The 23,305-nt window shown below is 49.3% G+C and overlaps 1 protein-coding gene across 1 annotated transcript in view; it reads left to right on the top strand.

Moving 5' to 3' along the window:
• The window catches only part of COL4A1 (collagen type IV alpha 1 chain), a 147,217-nt gene that overhangs the window by 98,045 nt on the left and 25,867 nt on the right, over window positions 1-23,305 (top strand). The window contains exons 14-29 of the mRNA XM_059995833.1: window positions 145-171; window positions 313-363; window positions 1,454-1,498; window positions 1,583-1,636; window positions 3,803-3,844; window positions 5,360-5,444; window positions 5,788-5,823; window positions 7,926-8,090; window positions 11,030-11,125; window positions 12,631-12,714; window positions 13,256-13,326; window positions 16,973-17,164; window positions 17,728-17,896; window positions 20,201-20,293; window positions 20,384-20,488; window positions 22,218-22,315. Coding sequence (XP_059851816.1) covers window positions 145-171; window positions 313-363; window positions 1,454-1,498; window positions 1,583-1,636; window positions 3,803-3,844; window positions 5,360-5,444; window positions 5,788-5,823; window positions 7,926-8,090; window positions 11,030-11,125; window positions 12,631-12,714; window positions 13,256-13,326; window positions 16,973-17,164; window positions 17,728-17,896; window positions 20,201-20,293; window positions 20,384-20,488; window positions 22,218-22,315 — 1,413 coding nt within the window. The remainder of the gene's footprint in view (window positions 1-144; window positions 172-312; window positions 364-1,453; window positions 1,499-1,582; window positions 1,637-3,802; window positions 3,845-5,359; window positions 5,445-5,787; window positions 5,824-7,925; window positions 8,091-11,029; window positions 11,126-12,630; window positions 12,715-13,255; window positions 13,327-16,972; window positions 17,165-17,727; window positions 17,897-20,200; window positions 20,294-20,383; window positions 20,489-22,217; window positions 22,316-23,305) is intronic.

Here is a 23,305-nt window from a genome sequence, read left to right as displayed (position 1 = left end):
GGATGCTGCCGGCCAATGTGAATTTCTTGGTTACTATATCAGGAAAAGGTGTTTTTTTCCCTTTTACCTGTTCCACGTAGCATATAAAAACTGATATAGCCACTAGACAGTGCTAATCTTTCTCTCTTTTGAAACTTATTTTAGGGCCAAAAAGGTGAACCTGGATTTCAGGTAAGGACTGAAATCTTGTTTATCATTATCATTTTGTGGAAAAGACTGTAATGTGTTCCACCTTCAGTGGAATGCTTACTTAATTTAATAGTTTATTTAAATATACGAATGACTCTAACTCTTGCTCTTTTTGTCTTTTAGGGGATGCCAGGGATTGGAGAGAAAGGTGAACCCGGAAAACCAGGACCCCGAGTAAGTGCTTTCAAAAGTCCTGTAGAGAATGGACTTGAGGACACGGGGAGGGGGAAGGGTAAGCTGGGACGAAGTGAGGGAGTGGCATGGACATATATACACTACCAAATGTAAAATAGATAGCTAGTGGGAAGCAGCCGCATAGCACAGGGAGATCAGCTCTGTGCTTTGTGACCACCTAGAGGGGTGGGAGGGAGACGCAAGAGGAAGGGGATATGGGGATATATGTATACATATAGCTGATTCATTTTGTTACACAGCAGAAGCTAATGCACCATTGTAAAGCAATTATACTCCAATAGACATGTTTAAAAAACAAAGTCCTCTTATTCCTGATGTGAAATCATTTCTCTTGCATTCCTAGAATCACAGGTTCATAGGAGCATAGACTGAAAGAGATTGTAGGGGTCTTTCCTCTGCTGAAGAGCCTTTCTGAAGCCCTGGGAGCAGGAATAAGGAGGTGGTCACCGTTAGAAAGGCCCCCCAGGATGGCTGAGGGAGGAATCAGATGATTCCTCCGCCCCCCCACCAGACAGTGCCCCCTGCCGGCCCCTCACTGAAAGCCAGCTGTCTGCCTGCTCAGAGCACCAGGCACCCTTCCTGGCCGCCTCCCAAGCTCGCTGGGAGCTCTGTCCAGAGCCCAGATGCTCAGGTGCCTCTGGAGCCCTGAGTGCAGTGACAGGAGACCCACCCACCTCCAGTAGCTGAGGCAGTTCAGTTTCTACCCTGAAACGATGCATGGAAACTTCTGTTAAAGTGAATCAGTGCTGTACCGTCTGCCAAATACTCACTTGCCGACAAGAAAACTTCTCTGGTGTAGACTCGGCTGCCAGATGTAATGATGTCTTAGAAGAGTTGGAGCTAATCAACCTCCAATTTTTTAAATATTGAAAAGTCTCCTTCTATTGTTGTAACTCTTTTAGTTCATAGTTATTCAATGTATCTTCCATGATTTGCTACTGTAGCATGGCCAACTCACCCAGAGGAGTCATACAGCATAGTAACTTGTATTTGATTCAGACCCTTGGTGTTAGAGCACGCTTATTATTATTATCTATGCACTACTAACATTTAAATCTTTATTGTACAGGGAAAACCAGGAAAAGATGGTGAAAAAGGAGAAAAAGGGAGTCTAGTAAGTATTTCTCTGTGGTTTTGTAAAAGCAAAGTTGTTACCCTCACTTACTGATGATCGCTGTTGCTTTCTGTTCCATTTTAGGGGTTTCCGGGGGATTCGGGGTACCCAGGACTCCCAGGCCGAGAGGGTTTAAAGGTAAGTGGTGACCCTACTTTGAATTTTTGCCTTCATTTTGTTCAACCTAGAGGTTTTTTCTAGAAAAAAGGACCAGGCACTCAAAGAATACAGCTTACGTATGCTCCATGTGAGGAAAAACACAACCTAGTGGTTCTGTTTTGTGCATAAATTTTCAAAGAAAAAATATAAAACGTTTCACGCATTTAAGTTTTTGTGTGTTTTTTGTAGTAGATAAATTTTGCCTGATTATGAAACAAAAAAATGCAGAAACATATAGAGGAGAAAAGAAAGCCTGTGTAATTTTTCTATTACCCACTCAGAAATGGTCAGAGTTAATAATTGTCCCATGTACACACACATACATGAGATTTTTAAAAAGTGGTATTGCATGATATATCTTGCTTTTCCCCTCAATGACATAATGGGGATATATTTCAACGTCCATACATGTGGTTATACATCAACACTTATGATATCCATACCTTTTACTGCATGTTATGTAGATCAGTAACACATTTTTCTCATTATAAGTATCTTTATCCACTTATCTGATCATCTCCCATCATAAATTCCTACAAAGTATAATTTTGGGGTTAATTTGGGGAAGGTTTTGTCATACGCAATAAAATTGCCCCCAGAATTGCACTTCCATCACCCTGGGACTCTTTCATTTGATAACTATTTGTTATGAAACTTTAATAAATATTTGCCAATCGGATACTCAGAGAAAACTCATTGTTGGTTTATTTTTCTCTTTTAATCATGAGACTAGGTAATGTAGATCTCTACTAAAATGAGAAATGGATTTGAAACATTCATCTTTAACAGTAGGGAGAGGACCTCAGGGTTGGTTTATCAACGCCAGTGACCAAGGGAGAAATCCTTTTCTAAGACTGTAACTTTATGAGAAAGTCAATTCTTGTAGATTGGAAAAGGTAACTATGTTTAGAATATATTAGCTAAGATTTTTTTAAGCTCCCATAGATATTTCTAAAATCTCTTCTTTTATTCAAATTAGAAAAATCAAAACATCTAATTCTGGTTTAACACCTGACTTTAAAGCCTTAGCTTAAAAGGAAAAAAAAAAGGAAAAAAAGGGGAAAAATGTGCATTTGTGACATAATGTGCATGTATCAGGACATTTAAAAGTGTCGTTATGGGGGCTTCCCAGGTGGCGCAGTGGTTGGGAGTCTGCCTGCCGATGCAGGGGACACGGGTTCGTGCCCCGGTCCGGGAGGATCCCACATGCCGCGGAGCGGCTGGGCCCGTGAGCCATGGCCGCTGGGCCTGCGCGTCCAGAGCCTGTGCTCCGCAACGGGAGAGGCCACAACAGTGAGAGGCCCACGTACCGCAAAAAAAAAAAAAAAAAAAAAAAAAGTGTTTAAAAGTGTTGTTATGATACTTATATAAGAACATTAGATACAAGAGGATTGATTTCTTTGAGTTTTTCATCTAATAGGGTTAAGTTAAGCCTCAAAGTGATGAGAATTTATCCATCCAATGTTTTCCAGTCATGCTGGATTTTAAGGGGAAAGAAAAAACCCTAAGTATCCTTTTATCATGACTTCCAATGCAGAGTTAGACAGTCTTACACCAAAATCCTCAAATAAAATGATTTCTTTAAGAAAATACTTTTAGCCACCCTAAGCTTTCATGTCATTTTATTTCATTTATTTTTTTATTGTATTGAAAAACCACGGTACGGGATTTCCCGGGCAGTCCAGTGGTTAAGACTCCGCGCTTCCACTGCAGGGGGCATGGGTTTGATCCCTGCCTGGGGAACTAAGACCCTGTATGCCGCAAAGTGTGGCCAAAAATAAAAGAAAAAGAAAAGAAGAAAGACCACCGTATACGAATTCAACTTGCAAGTGATTCTGTTGAGGTTCTCTGAGAAGCACGAGCTCTTTTGTAATGTGGATAATTAGCCTTCCGTTTATGTTTTGTAGAAATCTCAATTTTCGGATGTCACACTTATGCAAAGCAAGGGGAGATGTATGGATTTCGGTTGTAATAGTTGCAGAGCACTTTAGACTAATCACAGTGAGAGATTCTAAGGAGAGGGCAATCTTGTTAGTGTACAGTGGGCACGATCTATTTTTCTAGGAAAAAAAGAGTTCAACCCTGCTGCTGGCAAGGCAACCTGTATAATTAAAAAATACAAGTAAAGTTATTTTTCTTTTATAGGGAGACAAAGGTGAAGCCGGCCCTCCTGGCCCACCTGGAATTGTGAGTAACAGTGACATTTGCTGTCTGTGAGATCGTTTGAAAAGAGGGCAAGAGAGAGACGGGCTGGCCTGTCACCTAGGCCACATGCTCCACAGTGTTCCTAGAATTACGTTTTGATGTAGGGGGTACACAGCATTTGAACCGATCGTTTATATTTTGTATCGTGTGGCATTTGGTATTTACTTGTTATTGTATTTGGACAATTTCTGCATATCTTTGACCACTGAAATTAAAAGAGTTGCCCATGGATGAGAATATTAGCAACACATTTTGAAACGTAAAAAAATAATTGTCTGTTAAGGAAAATGCTACTCAGAGAAACAGGTCATCCATGATCTGACTGTCTTAGCAAAACAAGTTTTATTTTTTGCAAATAACTTTTGACTCCTTGTCCGTATACATATTTTTATATACTTGCAATCCAATGTACGTAACATTTTTTCTTTTTAAAAATGAACATTCTTCACGTTTTCAAGTTATCTTCAAATGATCATTTTCAGAGCGTTGTGCGATAATTGTTGTAACCATTTTGCCCCAATTCTTTTTGGAAACAGTGAAATATGACCGTTCTCTTGTTTGCTGCCCTCTTGCATGGGTACAACGTGGTAGTGAATGTTTGTACGTGCCTGTGTGTGTCTGTGTGTGTTAGGTGAGGGATTTGAGTAATCCTTCTTTAGCCTGCATTTCCAGAAGTAGGATTACCAGATCAAAGTATTACGGGACCTCCTTATGCATTTAACACATCATAACGATAGATGATTCCATTTCCCATATTTCTAATCCAGCAGCTGCCTTTGAATAATCTTTTTTTACCTTAACCTCATCAGCAGACCTTAATAATCCCCATCATTTAATTGCTGCAGAGGAATTGCATCTTAAGGGTAATAGGCAATATTCGGCATGGTCCTTGTCTTCGAATTTCAGCAACTCAGAATTGGGGTGAACTGGTTCATCCCTCTTTAGTGAGGGCCCCGGTGCCTGCTTCTTGCCCCATATCACGAGGACCTTAAAGAAGTCCCCACTTTTGACCATTTAAAAAAGTGAAGCATAAAACCTCTTCCAATAAAAAAAAAATGTGAGTGTTCCTGTTACCTATCGCCTGAGGAAATTTAAGGCAGTTTTTCAGACAATACTCTTTAAAGAAGACTGCTCTTCTTACAGCTTGCATGGACTTTGAGAAATTCCATACCCCAAACCTCAGAATTAATATGTTTCTAACTTGGCTTCGTTGGTAAAGCTCCTGCCACGCAGATGATTACAAAAGGAAGCAGAGCTGCCTGGCGAAGTTCTCTGCAAGGAGGGCAATACCGAATGTCCACTTTATGTTTTCAGTACCCTCCCCTTCCCCACTCTCTTCCCCTCCCTCTCCTCTCCCCTTCCTCTCCCACCACTATTCTTTCTTTACTTTCACACATCTTGAAATAATAAAAAATGTGTTTGTTTCCTCATCTGTGCTGTAATACACAGCACAGTCCCCTGCCACGCCCTGCAATGATCTTTTCTTCTGTAATTCAGGTGTTGGGCGTAAGGCCCTTGGGAGAGAAAGGAGAGCGGGGGTACCCAGGGGCTCCAGGGTTGAAAGGGGAGCCAGGCCCCAAAGGTAAGATCCTTCCCTCTTTCTTTCCCTCCTTCTCCCTCCTCCCTTCTTTTCTCTCGTCCTTTCTTTTGTCCATTTTTGTCCTGCACTCATGCACGTTTTGATAACACCTGAGCGCCGTGCAGGACCATGTGGTGACCGAGTGCTATTCAAGTTCATCTTTTGCAATCCCACTGGCTTTCCAGGAGCCATCTCCCTGCATCTCTGCAGTGTCAGGGGCGCGGCATCTCCCCAAGTTCAGAGCTCCCTGTCCCGGGACTGTGGGTACCCACGAGCACAGAAGTTCACAACATAAACCACAAGTGAAACAGGCTCACTTTGTCCCACTCTCTCTTCCTCCTTTTAGGTTTCCCAGGAATACAAGGCCCGCCAGGCTCTCCAGGTGAGCATTCTTAAATTATATTTTTAGAGTATTTGTACACCTTTTACACAGTTTCTATTCTGAACATGTTTATCCCCTGCATTAGTTAGATACTTGCATAGAGTAGCTAGCAATTTTGTTACACATTTTTCTAGATCTGAAAACAACCTGTGCTCCTAGGACAGTGTTTATTTTGTAAATGACAGGTTAACATGTAGTTATAAACATGTATTTCACAGGTGGGACTTCTTACATCTCTCATCAAGTTACCCTGTCTCCCTGCCTCTGATCTAACCCTCCTTCCGGCTGCTCCCAGGGGCACCGTCGGCCTTTCGGAAGACCTCCACCCGCACCCCAGCATCGTTGCTCTCCCTTGCCCTGTCTGGAACTGCCTTTGTTTCTCGGCTTGAGACCAGACTCAAGGCTGAAACCTCTTCTGACTAATCTAATCACCTCTAAGCTTGCTTCTCGGAGGACTCCTGCGTCACTGGCCTTCTACTAAGTCTGCAGCTGTTTTGTGCTAGTTTTGCATTTCTAACGGATTGTGTAATCGGAGGCTGGGAGCTGCACTTCTCTGTATGTAATGATGCCTGTCTGTGTGCACCGCAGGCGTGTAATCCCAGGTCCTAGAGCAGAGGTAACAAGCGCTAGGCTTGAACCCCTCGGGTGCCCTGGAATCGACACCACACGAAGTGTTCACAGGTCTTACTGAAGGTTTTGGTTTTGTCTGGTTTTATTTTTAATTTTTATTTCTTATTCTTTTTTGTCAGTTTCTCTTTTCCCTTCCTGACAGTTCTTCAGTTTTCAGTCCCCCCAGAGCCCCTTCCTTTGTTTTTGCTGGAACAGACAACGCCCGGATGACGCAGCCCCACTGTCTAAGATTCGCAGCAGCGGTGGCTCAAGGCTGCCTTCGCTGCCCCGCGTGCCTCCTTTCTGCTCAAATTTTGGCATCTGCCCTTAAAATCCTGCCTTTTCCCTCTTTTCCATCACTTGCCTCTCCTTGGTTGTAAAGCTTGCCGGACCTTCCAGCTGTTCTCGTGAACATGTTACCTCACGTCTCCGAGCAGCATTTGCAGTTCTACTTTCTAAAACCTCCTATCTGACCCCGTTAGTGTCTTAAGCCGTTTTTAGAAACTGTCTTTGAAGTTGCTCTGGCCTTGTGTGCCCCCAGTCCAGCTCCCACCCCCTGCTGACTGCGGAGGCCCTCGGCCTCAGGTCCCGCCTCCCTGCCTCTCTGAGGGTCATCCTTCCTCCCTCCTTTGCTTCTCCCACACCAGTTCTGGGGTAGGGATGGGGCTGGAGCCCACGCGGATGGCCTCCAGGTCTTTTATGTGCGGTGCTTGCGGGTTCAGCGACTTAACAGCCTCTCACCTGGGACTCAAGTCCACCTTTGGGGTCTGGGGGGTCTGTCCGTCCTTCCTCGGGGCTCCTTCTGCCCTGACTCTTCCCGTGTCACCTCATCCGTGTGTTTTCACGCCCCTGCACCTGTCGGCCGGATGCTGGGACCAGAGGCCAGCTCTCTGCTCTCCGGAGCACAGAGTCACTTCACCTGCAGCCTACTGGACCGGTGTGTCTCAAGCACTAGGTCAGAACCCTTCTCGGCTGTCACAGGGTCCTCTGATCTTGTCCCCTCCAAACTCACAGCGGCTGAACTCGACTTCCGGTGCGCAGCTCTGGTCTCCCCCTTGACTTTGCGCTCTTCCCCAGGGCTGTCTCCCTTGTCCCGACTCTGCTGTTCAGCTGATTCCAACACACTTCCCACCCACTTTGCCTCCTGTCCACGTCTGCTTCGTTTAAGGACATTTCTTACGCCTTTCTTTATTCTCTAAGCAGAAGTGGAAAGTACTCTCTCTAACCTACTGGGGACACCATTTGCACTGAAGGAGATCCACAGATGTTAATGTCGACACAATGAGCCCCTTTTCCTTGCAGTTACTTTGTAGGGAGCCTTTGCCCAACAGCATTTGCGTGGTGAGAAGCAAATGCAGTTTCTCACTTGTCCAGAGCAGTTCCCCTTTCAGCCATGGTCATTTTCCCGTGAACAGAGTTGACCGTAACCAGTGTGTGCTGTCGGCGTGACACTTGGTGTTGTGCTGTGTCCATGAGTTCTGTTCTGGTTTCAGGCTTCCCAGTACCAGGGCTGAGTGGTCCCCCCGGCTTCCCCGGTGAAAGAGGAGAGAAAGGCGACCAGGGCTTGCCAGGCGTGTCCTTGCCCGGACCAGGTGGAAGGGATGGGCTACCGGGCCCCCCTGGGCCCCCCGGCCCCCCTGGGCAGCCAGGCCACACAAGTGAGTACCCTCTGGGTCCATTTCGCATGGTGTCCTGTCCAGGACAGATGGGGGGCAGGGCTAAGCTGGGCTGGGGAAGGTGTAGTGCCAGAGGCTGGGTGTCCAGCAACTTATGCATTGTTCGTATCTCACTTAGTTGTCTTTGCAAAGTTCGTCACTGCAGAAAGGAAGAGTGAACTAATGAAACTGGTTTAGAGGAATAGGGGCCAACCTAACCAGCATCTAAAGTTAGAAAGCAAACCAGTTGAGTTGTAGGGTTCTTACTGGGAAAGGAACGCATTCTGTTCATCTAGAGACACAAGCTGGTACTAAGACACACACACACACACACACACACACACACACACACGCACACACACACACCGAGAAGGGGCTGCTTTGTCTGTAAGTGATTTCAAATCTGAATGGTAGTTTACCTGGATTTTTCTCGTCTGCCCACTATCAAAGCTGAGCACAGAACAGGAACCTCTTGATTCAGTGAAGGGGGCTCTGTGACTCCAAGGCAATCGCAATGCAAAATAAAAGAAACTTTGAGGGGATTTAAACTAATTGTTCCAGTGGGCGTAGGTTCAGACCTCCAGCGTGTGCTAAGCTGAGAGTCTGAGGCACGGGTCCTGTGTGGGTTATGGGAAGGGGGTCTCCATGCTGTAGGTGCCGGGTGGCTTATTTGCTGGAATGCAGACCCGTCTCCATGAAAGGACTTCTCACGGATGAAGCTACGTAGGGAGCCAGATACGGACTGGATGGAACAAGCGATTCCACATGTGCATCTTCACTGGGAACAGATCAGCGTGAATTTCCTCGGACCTGTTGTTCATTCCTTGGTCACTTACTCATTCAACAAACATTGGCGTGCCTACGATACGCCAGGCGCTGCCCTAAGACCTGTGACAAAGCCCACAAAACAACGCTGTCCTCCTGGGGCGTGCATTCTGAGACAGAAATCAAGTAAATAAGTATCAGGAGATTATGTGGTAGCAGGAGGTGACAAATACAGGAGGAAAGGAAGCCGGGAAGGGAAGACAGAGGTCTGGGCCGTGCGTGGGTTCTAGCTTTAATAAGAGTGATCGGCAAAGACCCTGGCGAGAGAGCCAACCCTGGGGAGATCTAGAACCTTTTTTTCATATTCGCAGTTTGCCAGTTCTGAAATGCGAACAAATCTCATGGAAAGACTTGAACTTCTCCCTGCTGTGAATTGTGTAGGATGTGTCGGCTGAATACGTTGTGATAGGTACCCTCCAGGTTTCCGGGTTGCCCTTTTCTGTCTGTGCCAATTAGGTGATTCACACTCACAGCGTGCTGAGTGATCATTTATCGATGAGATTTTTACACACGTTTACAGTGCACGTTAAAGAGGCTGCATCTTAACGAGTCGCCACCTTGGGACCCTTCGACTGCTCATTACCCAGGGAGCGTGGAGCCGCCTACAGCCCTATCCGCTCCTGGGCTCTGGTCCCGTGTGGCTGCAGCTCTCCCCGCCCTCGACGGCCGAGCCTCCCTGAGCAGACCGTGTAAACGTCGAACCTGAACTTGCCTTTCATAACTCCTCAGACACGTCCCTGTATTCTTGCTTTAGACTTAAAATTATTTAAAATTCATTTTGATGAGGATGGTAACTTGCCTTCCTACCAGGGGTGTGTAGGGATTCTGATGGAGAGGAGGCTGGCAGGAGGTGTGTTCTGGAAAAGTAATAATTTTACACCTGTCAGTGTTCACGCACCTGTGTTTCCAGAATCGGGGAGTCCAGCCACCTCAGCTTGCAGGTCTGGGAATGAGTTCTTCCCAGGCACGGAATTTAGAGAAGCTTTTTGAAGCATAAAAACGACTCCACTCTGTTCAAGACCGATGGGGTCACCAAGGAGCCGGCCGGAGCCAGAGGACCCAGGGCAGAGATACGGCCACCCCAGGGTTCCTCCTCACCTGTGCTTTATTCAGAGAAGCTCCCAGGAAGACATCATCAACAAGCAAACAAAAAACCCCTGGACTTCATTTCTTACACACTTGAAACTTTTCCCTCTGAGCTCTAAACAAAGTCACCAGACGGAGAAGTTTGGGCTCTTTTTTAGGCCTTTGTGTTTGGGAAGAGCACACCCACCATTGCCCCAGCATCCCTTGTGAAAAGCCCAAAAGGCTGGATTCTTCTCACCCTCTGTCCATCCCTGTGGAGCTGATGTGTGAGCTGGGGGCTGCAGGAGCTGCCGCCGTGAATGTCCGGGCTACGGTTGTGACCGGTGCCACGTTCAAGCACGCACTCTGCCATTTTCCTTCAAACATATTGGAGGAGGAAATATAAACTCTTATCACTGTGTATATTCGAAAACAATACTTTTTTCTTACTAGAACCCACAACGGATGGTGTTTGCGTCACTGCAGTTCATTTTCGTGCTTCTGCACATCAATGATGCTCAGAATTGAATAGGAACAAACAGTTAGAGGTGTTTTCCCACGGGCGGTCTGTGTCTCTAAAATAAAGAGTACTTCGCTGTAAGTTTGCTCAGGAGGAAAAAAAGGCATAATGTTGCTGAAGTCTCTGTGTTGACTTCACAGAGGTTCCTACCTCTGTGGACAAATCATTTAAGTTTTTGAGCCTCAGTTTCTTAATCTGTGACGTAAGGGCGATGGTGTGTACCTCGCAAGGTAACATGAAATCTGTTTCAGGACAGGGCTGATGAGCTGAAGTAAGCATTAGAACTGGAAAATAGAAACTTTAGCATCGACGGCTTGTGACGGGGCATGGGCGGACGCTGTGTGCGCTGGTCACGTTTTACAAGTTAACGTACTAGGATTGTTTCAAAGCCGGCCACGGCTGGATTTCTAATACTCGCCAAATAACCTAAATAAAGTTTGGTTTTGTAATAGATTGAATCAAGAGAGGGTGAAAACACCTCTAGCTTCAGTTGGGTGGGAGTGACCCTCTAATCGTTAAACGTCCATTGCAGATGGAATTGTGGAATGCCAGCCCGGGCCGCCAGGTGACCAGGGTCCTCCCGGAAGTGCGGGGCAGCCGGGATTGACAGGCGAAGTTGGAGAAAAAGGTAAGAGATTTAATTTTTTAAAAAATGCTGATTGTGCTTGGGCGTGGGATACGTTTCTACATACTTCCTGGCTTTGAGTGGACGTGGGTATCTTCTCCCATTATTTGAAGCTGTCCTCAAAATCCATGCCTCAGATGTGTCTCCCGACAGCTCTGCTGAGATTGTCGGGCGTTGAAGAGACAGTTGTCAGCTGGGAGACAACGGGAGACGGGCCCTCAAGTCAGAGACCCTGTTCTTTACCCTCTGTGGGGTCAGCAGGTTAAATTCTCAGACTGATACCTTCCTGCGATCGTTTGGTTCAAAGTCAGAGATTGCATTCTCCAAGAATGCACGTCTTTCCTTGAAGCCGGATCCCAAGTGTGTACAGAACGCTCACCACCCCTCAATCCCAGTTTTTCGTGAATCTCCCTAGTTACCAGTTGCTTAGCACTTTCTGAGGTGGGCCGTCCCATTTTGTGATGGAGCCGGTGGCCAGAAGGTCCTTTGTACTGAGAGGTGTGTTCGTCCATCCCCCGGCTCCTAAGAGGAGCCTCTTTCCTCCTGTGCCGTCACGCTCCTGCAGTGGAGCCGTCCCCCTGCCCAGACTGCAGTGTGAGGTCTCCCCGCCGTCCACTTCCAGCCTCAGGAGCAGACAGCCACGGATCCCATAGCGCCTGCAGCTTGGCTGGGTTACTAGGCAACTAACAGTGCATCCCTCCCACTGACGCGCTCCTGTTCTGCCCTTGTTCCCGACACTGGGGCCTGGTGTGGGGTGTGCCTGGGGCTGGGGTGCCGGTCAGGGTGAGGGGACGAGGGGCACACAACCCAGCCTCCGTGACCCCTGAGTGACAGCTCCTGCACGTGTGCTCTGCTCTCTGTTTGCCTTACCTGTGCCTAGAAGCCTGACATTCAAGGTTCAGGACACACGCACATCTAAGACACTGGAAGGCCTTTTTGCTTAGTTTGAAAATCAAGATGTAAGAGGTTAGAGTTTCCAAAGAAAGGCATTTCCTCCCATTTTCATGTGCCGGGGTCCCTCTCCTCTTGGGTCCTCCATGTCAGGTCAGGTCTTTGCCCTGGACTTTGTACCTTCTTACTCCCATCTGTCATTTGTCAGCCTGGAACTTAGGTTTAAAGTCCAGGAGTTACATGTGCAGTTGGCTAAAAAATACAAAAGCAAAGAGAAAGATGATGGGAAGTTTTAGAATTAGAGACAAAATGATAGAGTCGAGTCATCTCAGGCTGATGGGCAGATGGAGTTCTGGATCACTTTTTAGTGAGGCAGGGCCTGTGCCTTGGCAGGGCGGAAGGATGGGATTCCTTAGAAGGGCACCCGTGGTTACCTGTGATGAATGCTGAGGGCGGAGGGTGGGCCCCGTGTCAGGGACACGCGGCCACTGGCAGATGGACGCGTCTGGAGCGGGTGTTAGGTAAAGGGTGGCCTCCTCTTCCCTCTCCTGTGCTGTCACTGTTCTATATAATTCTGCTCCCCTGTTCTATATAATACCCCGTGTCTCCTTTTTTAGGTCAAAAAGGAGACAGTTGTCTCATCTGTGACTCAACAGGACTCCGTGGGCCCCCAGGGCCACAGGGACCCCCCGGAGAAATAGGTAAGGCCCCAATTGTGAAAGGGACCAGGTCAGAATTTGCTTTGATTGGTTGGAACCTTCACAGAGAAGCATATCTTACTCCCTGACCTGATTTTCTCCATCAACTAAAACACGAGATGAGAGTGTGAAGCCACACTTCTAGGATTTGTCCATTTTGTTGAAAATTATCAAGATGACTTAAAAATTCAGTGTCGGAAAGATTTCCTCGTCAAAGGATAGCAGCATGTGGTTCACACAGCTCTGCAAATTTCCTTATCTCAGAGGGGGCTACCTGCTTGGTTCAAGTGGCCCCTGGGCGTGCGGGCAGGGGTTTGTAGCCATTCTGCGTCAGTGTTACTTGTGTGCATTTGGGGCTCACTCGTCCCCCTTCTGAGCCCATCCTGGGCATTTTTGTTATTACTGTCTCGAGCTGCTTCAAACGTCATCCACTTAGTATAAAGATCTTTGGACTTTTGAATCTTGAAAAGGTAAAAATGTTTTGAGCTCTTAGAAAGTGTCTCATCAACAATGTGCTGAATCTTTCCTCTGTCTCTTGCGAAAGGTTTCCCAGGACAGCCAGGGGCCAAGGGCGACAGAGGTTTACCCGGCAGGGATGGTCTTGAAGGATTGCCTGTAAGTAAACCTGTCTGAGTTCCTAGACATATTCGAAGTTGCCACTGAGCAAACCAGCAAAGGCATGTATCTTTGCATTTGCACGTGGACTCCTGCTTTATTTGGGAGCTGGTAAAGGATGACTTTGTCGAGCAGTTAGAATCACTCCCCGTGTCTCTCCTGACTGATTGACCTGAGGATGAGTAGGACCATTGTATCCAGAACCTGCACCCCAACTTGCCTTTCTTCCCACCTGGTCAGAATCCAGTCGCCACTTGCCTGTTTCCAGGCACGACAGGGTGCTGGTGGTCACTTTCCCGCAGGGTCTCTGGTACCACCAAGGGTCACCTCTCACAGCCACACTGTTGAGTTGTCTTTTTACACAGTCATCCATTCTCACACCAGATAATCTAAAGCTTGTCAGTGAATAAGGTCAGCGCTGATGGTGTCTACGGCAGCGAAGCAGAACTGGCCGACTTTCCTCTACGAACTTGAACTATTCCTTTCTTCTTCTTCTTCTTACAGGTACAGAATTTGAAAACTATCACCAACATCTAGGGCAAAGACACTTTTTCAAATCTATAAATGAAATATCTCGATCACAAGGCCATGAAACCTTTCTGTTAGACAGAACACCATTTTCTTAACCTTTCTACGTTGTTTTAAAAGAAGCCATTGAATAGCAGATTATAGTAATAATCTTAAATATTGAAGGACGTTATCTTTTTCTGCATGTAATCAGCTCTATTTCTAAAGCTTTTAAGCCTTTGGGCTTTGTTCTCCTATTTTCTTTGTGCTTCTCAGTTCTGTTAAGCATTAACCGGTTTCTACAATTTCTTTCATTCCTTTTTTCCTTTTCTTTTGTCGTAAATGGAAAGTCAAATCTGTAGCATTATTCTTTTTGTTTGTAGGTCTTTAACATTTGTAATTTAAGAAGATATTTCTGGAAGGTTCTGTAAAAGCAGGTCAGGGCAAAAGTGAGTTGAAATAGGAATGAAACAGCTGGAATCCAGCAATAGTTTTCTCCTTTTGAAGTTAAGTCATGGGCTTCTGCTTTCCAGAACTTCCCCGGTGCCTGGGGAGCTAAGTTAGAAGTCGCAATTGTTTAACATATTTCTAAATAAGTTGGAAGTTCACAAAGCTGGGAACTCTGACTGTGGTGGGGATCAAAGTGGGAACAACTTTGAAGGCAACAGACATAGTCTGGGCACGGTCTTTATCTACTCAGCCTTCCTGGAATACTTCCTGCCTCAACTCTGCCTGGAACCCAGTCCAGACACCCGCCCCTCCAGCCCCAAATCCAATATGAATGAGAAAAGAGGAAGGAGGATGGTTGAGGAGAAGTCATGATAAAGAAAAAAACAAAGAAAATGTACAACAAAAAATGCGAGTTCCCGTGCCTTGTCCATCCAGGGAGCATCTTCTTGGTGTAGAGGGAGAACACGTCTAAAAATTGTTCTGTGGGTAAATAACCTAAGAGAAGATCATAATTTTCCTTTTATTAGATGCTATATCATAGCTCCGTGGTTTAACTAGCTCAGAAATGTGGTACCCTTATTTCGACTTTGGCTGGACGCTAAAGGAGGCTCCACAAAGCAGCGGAGCAAACTGGAAAGTAGATTCCAATGAAGAAAGCTCTGATGCTGCCTTTGATTTAGGTAGTGTTTCTGGGACACGTCCTCTGAAAGCTGAGGGTTCGATGTGGGGAAAGGAGGACAGACCACAACAGGCGGGTTCCAGGCTGAGATGACGAAGCCCAGCCCCCGGGCAGGTCTGGGGTCCCTGGGAGTGACCTGTGTTAATTGAAACGAACTTCTCCCCACTTTGCCCGTAGGGGCACCACTCTCTAGAAGCAGTCTGCACGAGTTGTCAGATCTTCTCCAATTTATGTAGCCAAGGGCAAACTTCCAAGGCAGCGTCTGATTCCCTGACATTTATCCTAGGGCATGTGCTTCAAAAGACCCTTGGATCACTTAGGCTCAGCAAAGAATCCACATGAGATGTCCTAGGGTTGTAAAGGTCAATTTTCAAAGAAATCCTAGATTTCTCCCTTAAGTAAAACGATGACTGACACGGTCATCGGTATGAAAATAAAAACTTGTGTTTTTCTCACCCTGTGCTCATAGTATCAGAAGATACTATACTTCTAAGCGGTGAAGAATCCACATGAAATAACATAAGGGGTGCTTCTGGTTTGAGAAGAATGTGCACTGGTTGTCATTTCTTACCTTGGCATTTACTTTTTACTGGTGAACATTGCTGGTTCGACATACACGTCCTCCGGTACATCCCTCTTGTAGACATTAAGCGCACAAAGACAGGAAGCCTTGGTCCTGCCCTCACAGCCCTGAAAGGCTAGTGGAGAGACAGAAGGCAAGGAAACGTCCCTAAGAGAGCAACGAAGACCATACAGTACACCGAGGAAACACGGGAGAAGCCCACCTGGGCCTATGTGGAAGGGCTTCCAAGATTCGCTGGGCCTTAGGGAGGCACGGGAGCTAATGTTAACTAGAGAGAAAAAGCTACAAAATACCACAGCAGCTTTCAACCAGATAATGAATTTCCCATGTCCTCTGCTAGACTTCCTGGCGGGTGGCTGGTGGAGATAGTGGGACTAGAGTAAATACGATAGATTGGGTATCTTCCCCCTTCCTTCCCCGAGTAGATCTGAGTGAAGGGTCCGCTGTCACAAGGGGCACTTCCAGCTCAGGGCCAGCTCCGACCAGCTGTGTCCAGTACTTTGAGGCGTACATATTATAGGTACACACAGAGGTGTGTGTGTGTGTGTGTGTGCGCACGTGCGTGCACGCACTGTGGTTCACCTACATCCAAGAACCGTTTCAAAGGGAGTTTACAAAAAGGAATTCAAACAACATGAATTCCACAAGGGTTTAAATTCTGCCAGGTGAGCGGGGAGGTTGAAGAGATCCCTCTCTCAGAGAACAGGTAACTGAGACAGTTGTTTAAAGCCTTGGGCCTCTTTCTGGTGAATCCCACTCTCAAGGGGACCTGGAGGGGGAACCATCTAGGGGGTGGGCATTCCTTGAAGATTCCCCTTTCCAGGAACAGAGATGTGTTCCCGTGTGCCTCTCGGGAAAGTTAATTCTATTCTGCTGACGGCTCAACATCCCAGTTACAGAGCTGGCCTGAGGCTCCCTTCCCCGACTTTCCTCTTTGCGGGTGCTCTGGGCCTCCTCATCTCTTCCGGAATCAGGGCTGTGAGCGTGAAAGGCAAGCTGTGTGATTTCAGCACTGACCAGACTTAGGGAACGTGGCTGTTCTCAGCCTCCATCTCTGGTTCCTGGGCCCAGGGAATCGCACGTCCAGCCCCTTCCAACCGTAGCCGACCTGTTCTTGGGAATGTCAGCAGTTGTAAGAGACGAGAAAGTTACCTAAGGACTGATCTCCGGGCTGAGCCCAGAGCTCCTCCGTCACTCCCCCGCCCTGTCCCCGTCTCCATTACTAGAGGCTTTTTAAGGGCAGCACAGCAGTGAGGTCAGCTCAGGGCTCTGTCACAGAGCTGCTGGCTTTTTTTGCTCCTACACAGGGAACAGGGAGCTCTAAACCCGTCCCCGCTTTCCAAGGTGGCGTCCTGATTTCCCTGCTGCTGGTTTGCTCTATGGTTGGGCGTCTTCGGTGGCGGCCTCACAAGGCTTTGTTCTCGCAGGGACCGCAAGGTGTGCCAGGGCTGATGGGCCAGCCAGGAGCCAAGGGCGAGCCTGGCGAGATTTACTTCGATATTCGACTCAAGGGTGACAAAGGAGACCCAGGCTTCCCAGGCCAACCCGGCATGCCAGGGAGAGCAGGCTCTCCCGGAAGAGACGGCCATCCGGGTCTGCCCGGCCCCAAAGGCTCCCCGGTATGTTGATTCCCAGACTTTGAACGTGCGCTTGACAGATGATGGATATGCAAAGAATGGAAGAAGGAGTAATTGGTCTCCCGTCGACCTGTTTTCACTCGGGGAGGGGGTCCTTGTAAACGAACTTGTCTCACGTTCACTGGAAAGCTGTAGTCTGTAAGCCTAGGTGTGATAACCCTGACTTGCACGATTAGGTGATAAGGGGTCAGTGTCTTCTGATGCAGCTGGGGGAACTGAAAAGACCTCCATATGTCGGCCGGGAGGTGAATTTTAAAGTTAGCGGCGTTCAAGTCACCCTTTCCAAGAAGATTCCAGATAGAAGTGCCTTCCTCTTTGGAGTGTCTCCTTATGTGTGGGTGGGGAGGGCGCTTGCTCAGCCTAGAGGAGAGAATGCCGGTTTCATTTATTAACTACAAGGTGACCTCTGCAGACGGGTTGAAGTTAATAAGTAGCACAGCTAGTTAAACTCCGGCACTTTTTACCACGGGTGGTGGAAAAATGCGACGCGGCTCGGAGTGCTGGTATGTCTGCTGATAACTCATCTTTTTCTCTTTTCGCTTCAGGGTTCAGTAGGATTAAAAGGAGAACGTGGCCCCCCGGGAGGAGTTGGATTCCCCGGCAGCCGTGGTGACGTCGGCCCTCCTGGGCCTCCAGGGTTTGGCCCTATTGGCCCCATTGGTGACAAAGGACAGATGGGCTTTCCGGGAAACCCCGGGTCCCCAGGCCTGCCAGGTGAGGCCTGAGGACCTCCAGTGCCCTGGGCTCAGCGACATGGGGACGTGGGTCTGGTTTCAGTCCTGCCAGGAGGGGGGGATGTGACCTGAGCAACCTTTCCTTAGCGTTTCTGTATCTCGTTCCTTCCTTTATGAGATGGGCCAGTGGCGTGTAGGATCTAGATGACAGGAACTTGAAGGTCTAGGTGATTTCCTTATAAATAAGTACGCCATGTGCAGCAGAGAAGGTCAGCCTTCCGTGTGGAAGTGACACCAGCCTGAGCCCGTTTTCTGTTTCTCCCCGATGCGCGGTCCCTTTTGGCTTCTGTGTATCCCAAGCCACATACTTACCTTCACCCTTCCGCTGATGTGCACACACTGACTGATCCACAGCTGCTTGGACTTGGCTGTTGAATTTCGGGGTAGTTCCAGCCGTTTGTTGACTGTTTTATCACGTGGTTCTGTGTGCCACGCGCTGAGCTAAGCGACCAGAGAGGAAGCAACTCAGAGGCCGCCCGCCCTCCTGGAGCCCACCGCCCGGGCTTTGGTGGAGAACGTGGGAGGGGGCTGTGTGAGGGTTTCCCACGGATGCGCTCCACTGCGTCCTCACGACGGGCTTATCTTCAGGGACGGAAGTGAAAGGGGGGGGGGTCCCCGGGCCCCGCACACAGTAGACCGTCAGTGACTTATTAGTTGAAGATGATTCTGGGAAGAAATGGAACATTGACATCATTGCCTAGGAAACCTGGAGGAGAAGAGGCCAGGAATGGCCTGGGCACAGAGGACAGAAGGACGTGTGCTGTGACTAAGATGGCTTAAGTAAGAGTTGTAGAAATGAATGCAAGGTGACTTGGGGTGGTTAAAGGTGTGTGGCCGGTAAGCCTGGAGAAGCATAGTAACTAAGGAGCTGGAAGATCGAGGTTTCCAACAGGAGAGACTCAGCAGCGATGACAGTCTGGCCTTCTTGTTCTCACACGTTGGCCGATTCTGTCCCGAGCCATGTATCCAGCCCAAGTTCTGCCAGTTCCTGTCCCCACTGGGAACTGTTGTTTCCTTATGAGGACCCAGTGTAGGGTTTGTCAGGTTCGTAATACAGAACACATCAGCAGCCCCTGACGGAGGCCCAAGTACAGTGCCTCACTGGATGGGTTCTTGGTATTGTCGGGTGACCGTTGGTTACTCACTAAGCGAGGACTCCACTGATGAGTGTTCTTTGATTAGCAAGGAACCCGGGAACGTCTCTCTTACGACTCCTTTCGGGGCAGGAACATGCTGGGTTTGACTTAGAAACACCCCAGGTCTCGGAAAGGGGCCTCTGATCACTAACCCCACACTCCTCATTCCCAAATCACCATCTCAAGTGTTCTTCGTGCTTCCGGAATCTGAACACTTGCAGCGTGTACAAAGGAATCAGGCTTCTTTTTCTCGGCCAGAAACTACCATCAGAAAAGCCAGTGGGACACATACAGATACGTCTTGACGGCATGGGAAGAGGGTTCCCGAAAGAGGCAATGCTGACAGTGCTGTCGGTCAGCTGTCCACATTCTGGAGGGTTCCTTGGCCATCCAGACCCCGGCAGCTTTGGGATTAGAAACCCGACTTCTTTGATCTGCCAGAGCTGTGTTTAGTCTGATGGTCATAAAAGCCTTGTTCCCAGGGCTGGAGCTGATAGCAAAGATGTGTTGGGGTCAGGCCCTGGTGCTTCCCACAGTCTGTAGCGAAAGCAAGTGTTGGCTGTCCCTGGGAGGCCCTTCAGATCCTGAGTTCTTTAAGGTACGTGAAGGTTCAGTGGAGATGAGCCCTTAGGTCCTTTCGTAACGGCTCAATCCTGACACCCAGTGGATCTCGTAGGCACGGGCACCCGGGGCTGCGCCTGCACCTCCCAGTTTGGAGATAGAAAAGGTGGCTTACCTGGGCTGGAGATACCGCAGAACCGTGCAGCTCACTGTTAGGGTAACGATATCACCCACGGGGCACGTCGTGAAGATAACTTCCCACCAGATGTGGGCATCACAGCAGCTTAGAACCAGTCCTGTCGGAGCCACTGAGAACGGTGAAAAGACTTTGACTTTTTGAGGCAGATTCATTGATACCAGGGTCATCTCGCTGTTTGTTGCTGTAGAGTTTTTAGCTTTTCGTGACCCTTGTTTCGGACGCTTAAAGGATTCTTGTGTCAAACAAACGTCTAGGTCATTTTGGACGTATTGGGAGAAGAGGCGCTCTCTGTGAGAGATTCTAGAAAAGGAGAAGGAGGAGATGGAGGCGAGCAGACGAGGACGTGACGCGGCAGCCCTCACGCTGTGTCCTTTGCTCTTTTCCCCAGGTCCCAAGGGTGAAGAAGGAAAGGTCATGCCCTTACCCGGTCCCCCTGGAGCAACAGGACTTCCGGGGTCTCCCGGGTTCCAAGGGCCCCAAGGTACTCAGCGTCTCGTTCACCTGGAGGCTTGGGGTGGGGGAAATGTGCTCACGTTTTTCTCACGCTGACCATTGGTCTTTCTCACCGCAGGTGACCGAGGTTTTCCTGGAACCCCGGGAAGGCCGGGTCTCTCTGGAGAGAAGGGTTCAGTCGGCCAGCCCGGGATTGGCTTTCCAGGACCTCCCGGCCCCAAAGGTAAACCCGCAGGACGAGGCAGCTTTGGGGGGGCCGCTGCTCTGGCCACTGCCCGCGTGGGCCCCAGTGGTGGCGCCCGTCCCCGGCTGGTTAGCAGCAAGGGCTGTGGTCTCTCCGCTCATCCTACGTGAATTCTAGGAGAAAAGAGGCGGTGAACGTAAACACACCACGTGCGAGTTAGCGAAAGAGCTGTGCCGTGTGCAGCCCGGTGATTCCGGTCACCGAGGTGATGGGTGACGTGTGCTCCCGGCTGAGTGGTTTGGGGGGAAGGGGTTGGGACCTTAAGGACCCCAAGCTGCCCAGGGAGCTGGCAGATGCCACGTTTGCCTAAACCTACCCTCAGGGGGGTCTCTCTCTCATCCGTGAAGGGAGCACACAGCCCGCCGGGACCTGGGCCAGGCTGGTCTGGAAGGCGGGGGAAGGGCAGGGGGATGATGCGGTGAATATGAGGGGGGGCCTTGCTCTTGGGGAAGAGGCCCTCACACGCGTGGATGTTCCAGAACCAGTACTTCTTTCTGAAAATTGTAAGGAAGTAAAGAGGACAGCTTCACCCTTTTGGCTGCTTTCTTAGTCCTTCAGGGAGACTGATATGCAGACTGGCCATTAGGGACTTTGGTCCAGAGCCCAGAAGGGCTGTGAGCAGTGAGGGGCACGTCTTTTCCCTCTGGGCCGGCATCCCGACCCCAGTTTGACCGCCGTTTCACCAAAACTTAGTTTAAAGACTTGTCTAGCCTCCGGGCTTCTTGTCTAGGGCTCTGCATCGCGCCCACTCTCAAGGCTGCAGGCCTTCGAGCTCGGGGACTGGAGGCAGCGGCCTGTTTCTCCGGGAGCCGCGTGATGCCCGCCGCGCTCATGGCCACTTCTGCCAGGCTCATGGGGCAGAAGGCCCCTCAGTGACCCTCCAGCATCACAGGGGCAGTGCTCAGGCCTCCCGCGTGTTCCATGGGAGAACCAGGCCACTGCCATCACGGCAGGTAGAATTTAGCTGAGGAAGGCCTCCTTAACCAGAGACCCTTTGCCCACATCGCACGAAGCTGCCTGGAGTTACGTGCACTGTCTGTCAGGCCCCTCGAAACAGCAGCCCTACACCACGGGCGATTCAGGTTTGTGTTTCTGCAAGCTTGCAGATCACTGCGTGTCCCCAACCTTCCATCACACAGAGAGAGAGCCTAGCCCAACGGCTCTCACACTTTGCTGCCGTTTATAGCCACGTGGGCAGCTGTCAGAAAGCCCATCAGAGGCGGGACCCAGTCTCTAAATGTCCCCACGTGCCTCCAGTGTGGTGCAGTTGGAGAACAGGTGGTCTAACGTGGTGCTTCTCAAACTCGAACGTGTCCAGGAATCACGAAGGGTCTTGTTAAGATGCGGGTCTGCGTGGGGATATCTGGACTGGATTTCTAACCAGGCGACACTCGGAGTTGGCAGAGTTTAAATCGCCATTCCCAGTCTGCAAACGCTGGTTGGGTTGGGTTGGGTTTGGTTCATTTGTGAAGAGCGGATAGGAGAGAAAAGTTCTAGGCGCTTAGAAGAAAAGGAAGGGAGGGGGCGGGTGTGAGGGAGAAAGAGGAAGGGGCGGCCGGCGCTGCGAGCTCCCTGGACCAGGATGGTCTCCTCTTCCTTGTTGGCGCCCTCACATCTGTTCAGGTTCATCTGAGCAGGTGTAAAAGAAGTGGAGAAAGTAGGGAACGGTATTTTTACATGAATGATTTTTTTTGACTCTTCCAAACAGGTGTTGACGGTTTACCTGGAGACACTGGACCTCCTGGAAATCCCGGTCGCCAAGGTTTTAATGGCTTACCTGGCAACCCAGGTCCGCCTGGCCAAAAGGTGGGTACTGGGCCTTCTCTGGATTGCTGTTTCCCCATCCTTGTGCTGAACTGGACCCATACATTGTGGCCTGTTAATCTCATGTGGTATGTTGGGTCAGCGTGTTTTGTGTTTGAACGAAATAGCATCAGATGGAAAGTACCGAAGTACACGGGGTAGCACGCGGTCATGCCTATTTTGGGGAGAATCACTTGTTCCTGCTTTGTGAGTGGGCTCTGTGTGTGTCCTGGATCTCAGGTACAGTGTGTGTCATATCACGAGTGGAAGGAGAAAGCTGTTTGGAAGCCACTGTCCTGAGTGACCTAACAGCCCCCAGCAGGGTGGGCTGCAGCCTCAGTGATACTGACATTCGGGTCCAATAATTCCTCGTGGTGGGGCTGCCCTGAGTACCGTGGGGTCTTTCGCAGCCTCTGTGGCCCCGACCCACAGATGCAAAAGGAGCACCCCGACGTGCATGCCCAGTGTGACCGCCAGAAACACCTCCGGACGTTACCCAGTGTCACCGTGGGGCAAAGGGCCCTGGTCGGGGACCCCGGGACGAGTGTGACATCGGGTTTCTCTTTGCCCTCGAACACCCCTCTGCTGCTTGCTGATACTCAGCAAGTACAGGTGACTGTTGGTTAGATCCTCTCCCGTTCTGATCATAAGGAAAGGAACTGAAATTGCCAGAAGGCGTCTGTCCTGCCTGGGAAAAGGCCACGGCCAGGAGATGCGCCTTTGCCGGCACAGAGCCCTTGCCCTCGCCTTGGGGGTGGGCGGGGGTGCGCGCTGGCAGCTGTGCCTCGGTGATGCCGGGGAAGGTTCCTTCTGAGGAACGCCTGACCCGAGGTGGTGTCCCTGCCCAGTGTGGCTGACGTGGAGCATGTGGCCTTCGGACGCCTTCTTTTTTTTTTTTTTTTTTTTGTGGTACGCGGGCCTCTCGCTGTTGTGGCCTCTCCCGTTGCGGAGCACAGGCTCCGGACGCGCAGGCTCAGTGGCCATGGCTCATGG

The sequence above is a fragment of the Delphinus delphis genome, chromosome 18 (assembly GCF_949987515.2).
Source record: "Delphinus delphis chromosome 18, mDelDel1.2, whole genome shotgun sequence".
Taxonomy (NCBI): domain Eukaryota; kingdom Metazoa; phylum Chordata; class Mammalia; order Artiodactyla; family Delphinidae; genus Delphinus; species Delphinus delphis.
The sequence above is the reverse complement of the archived record's forward strand: the minus strand, read 5'-3'. Positions and strand labels throughout refer to the sequence as shown.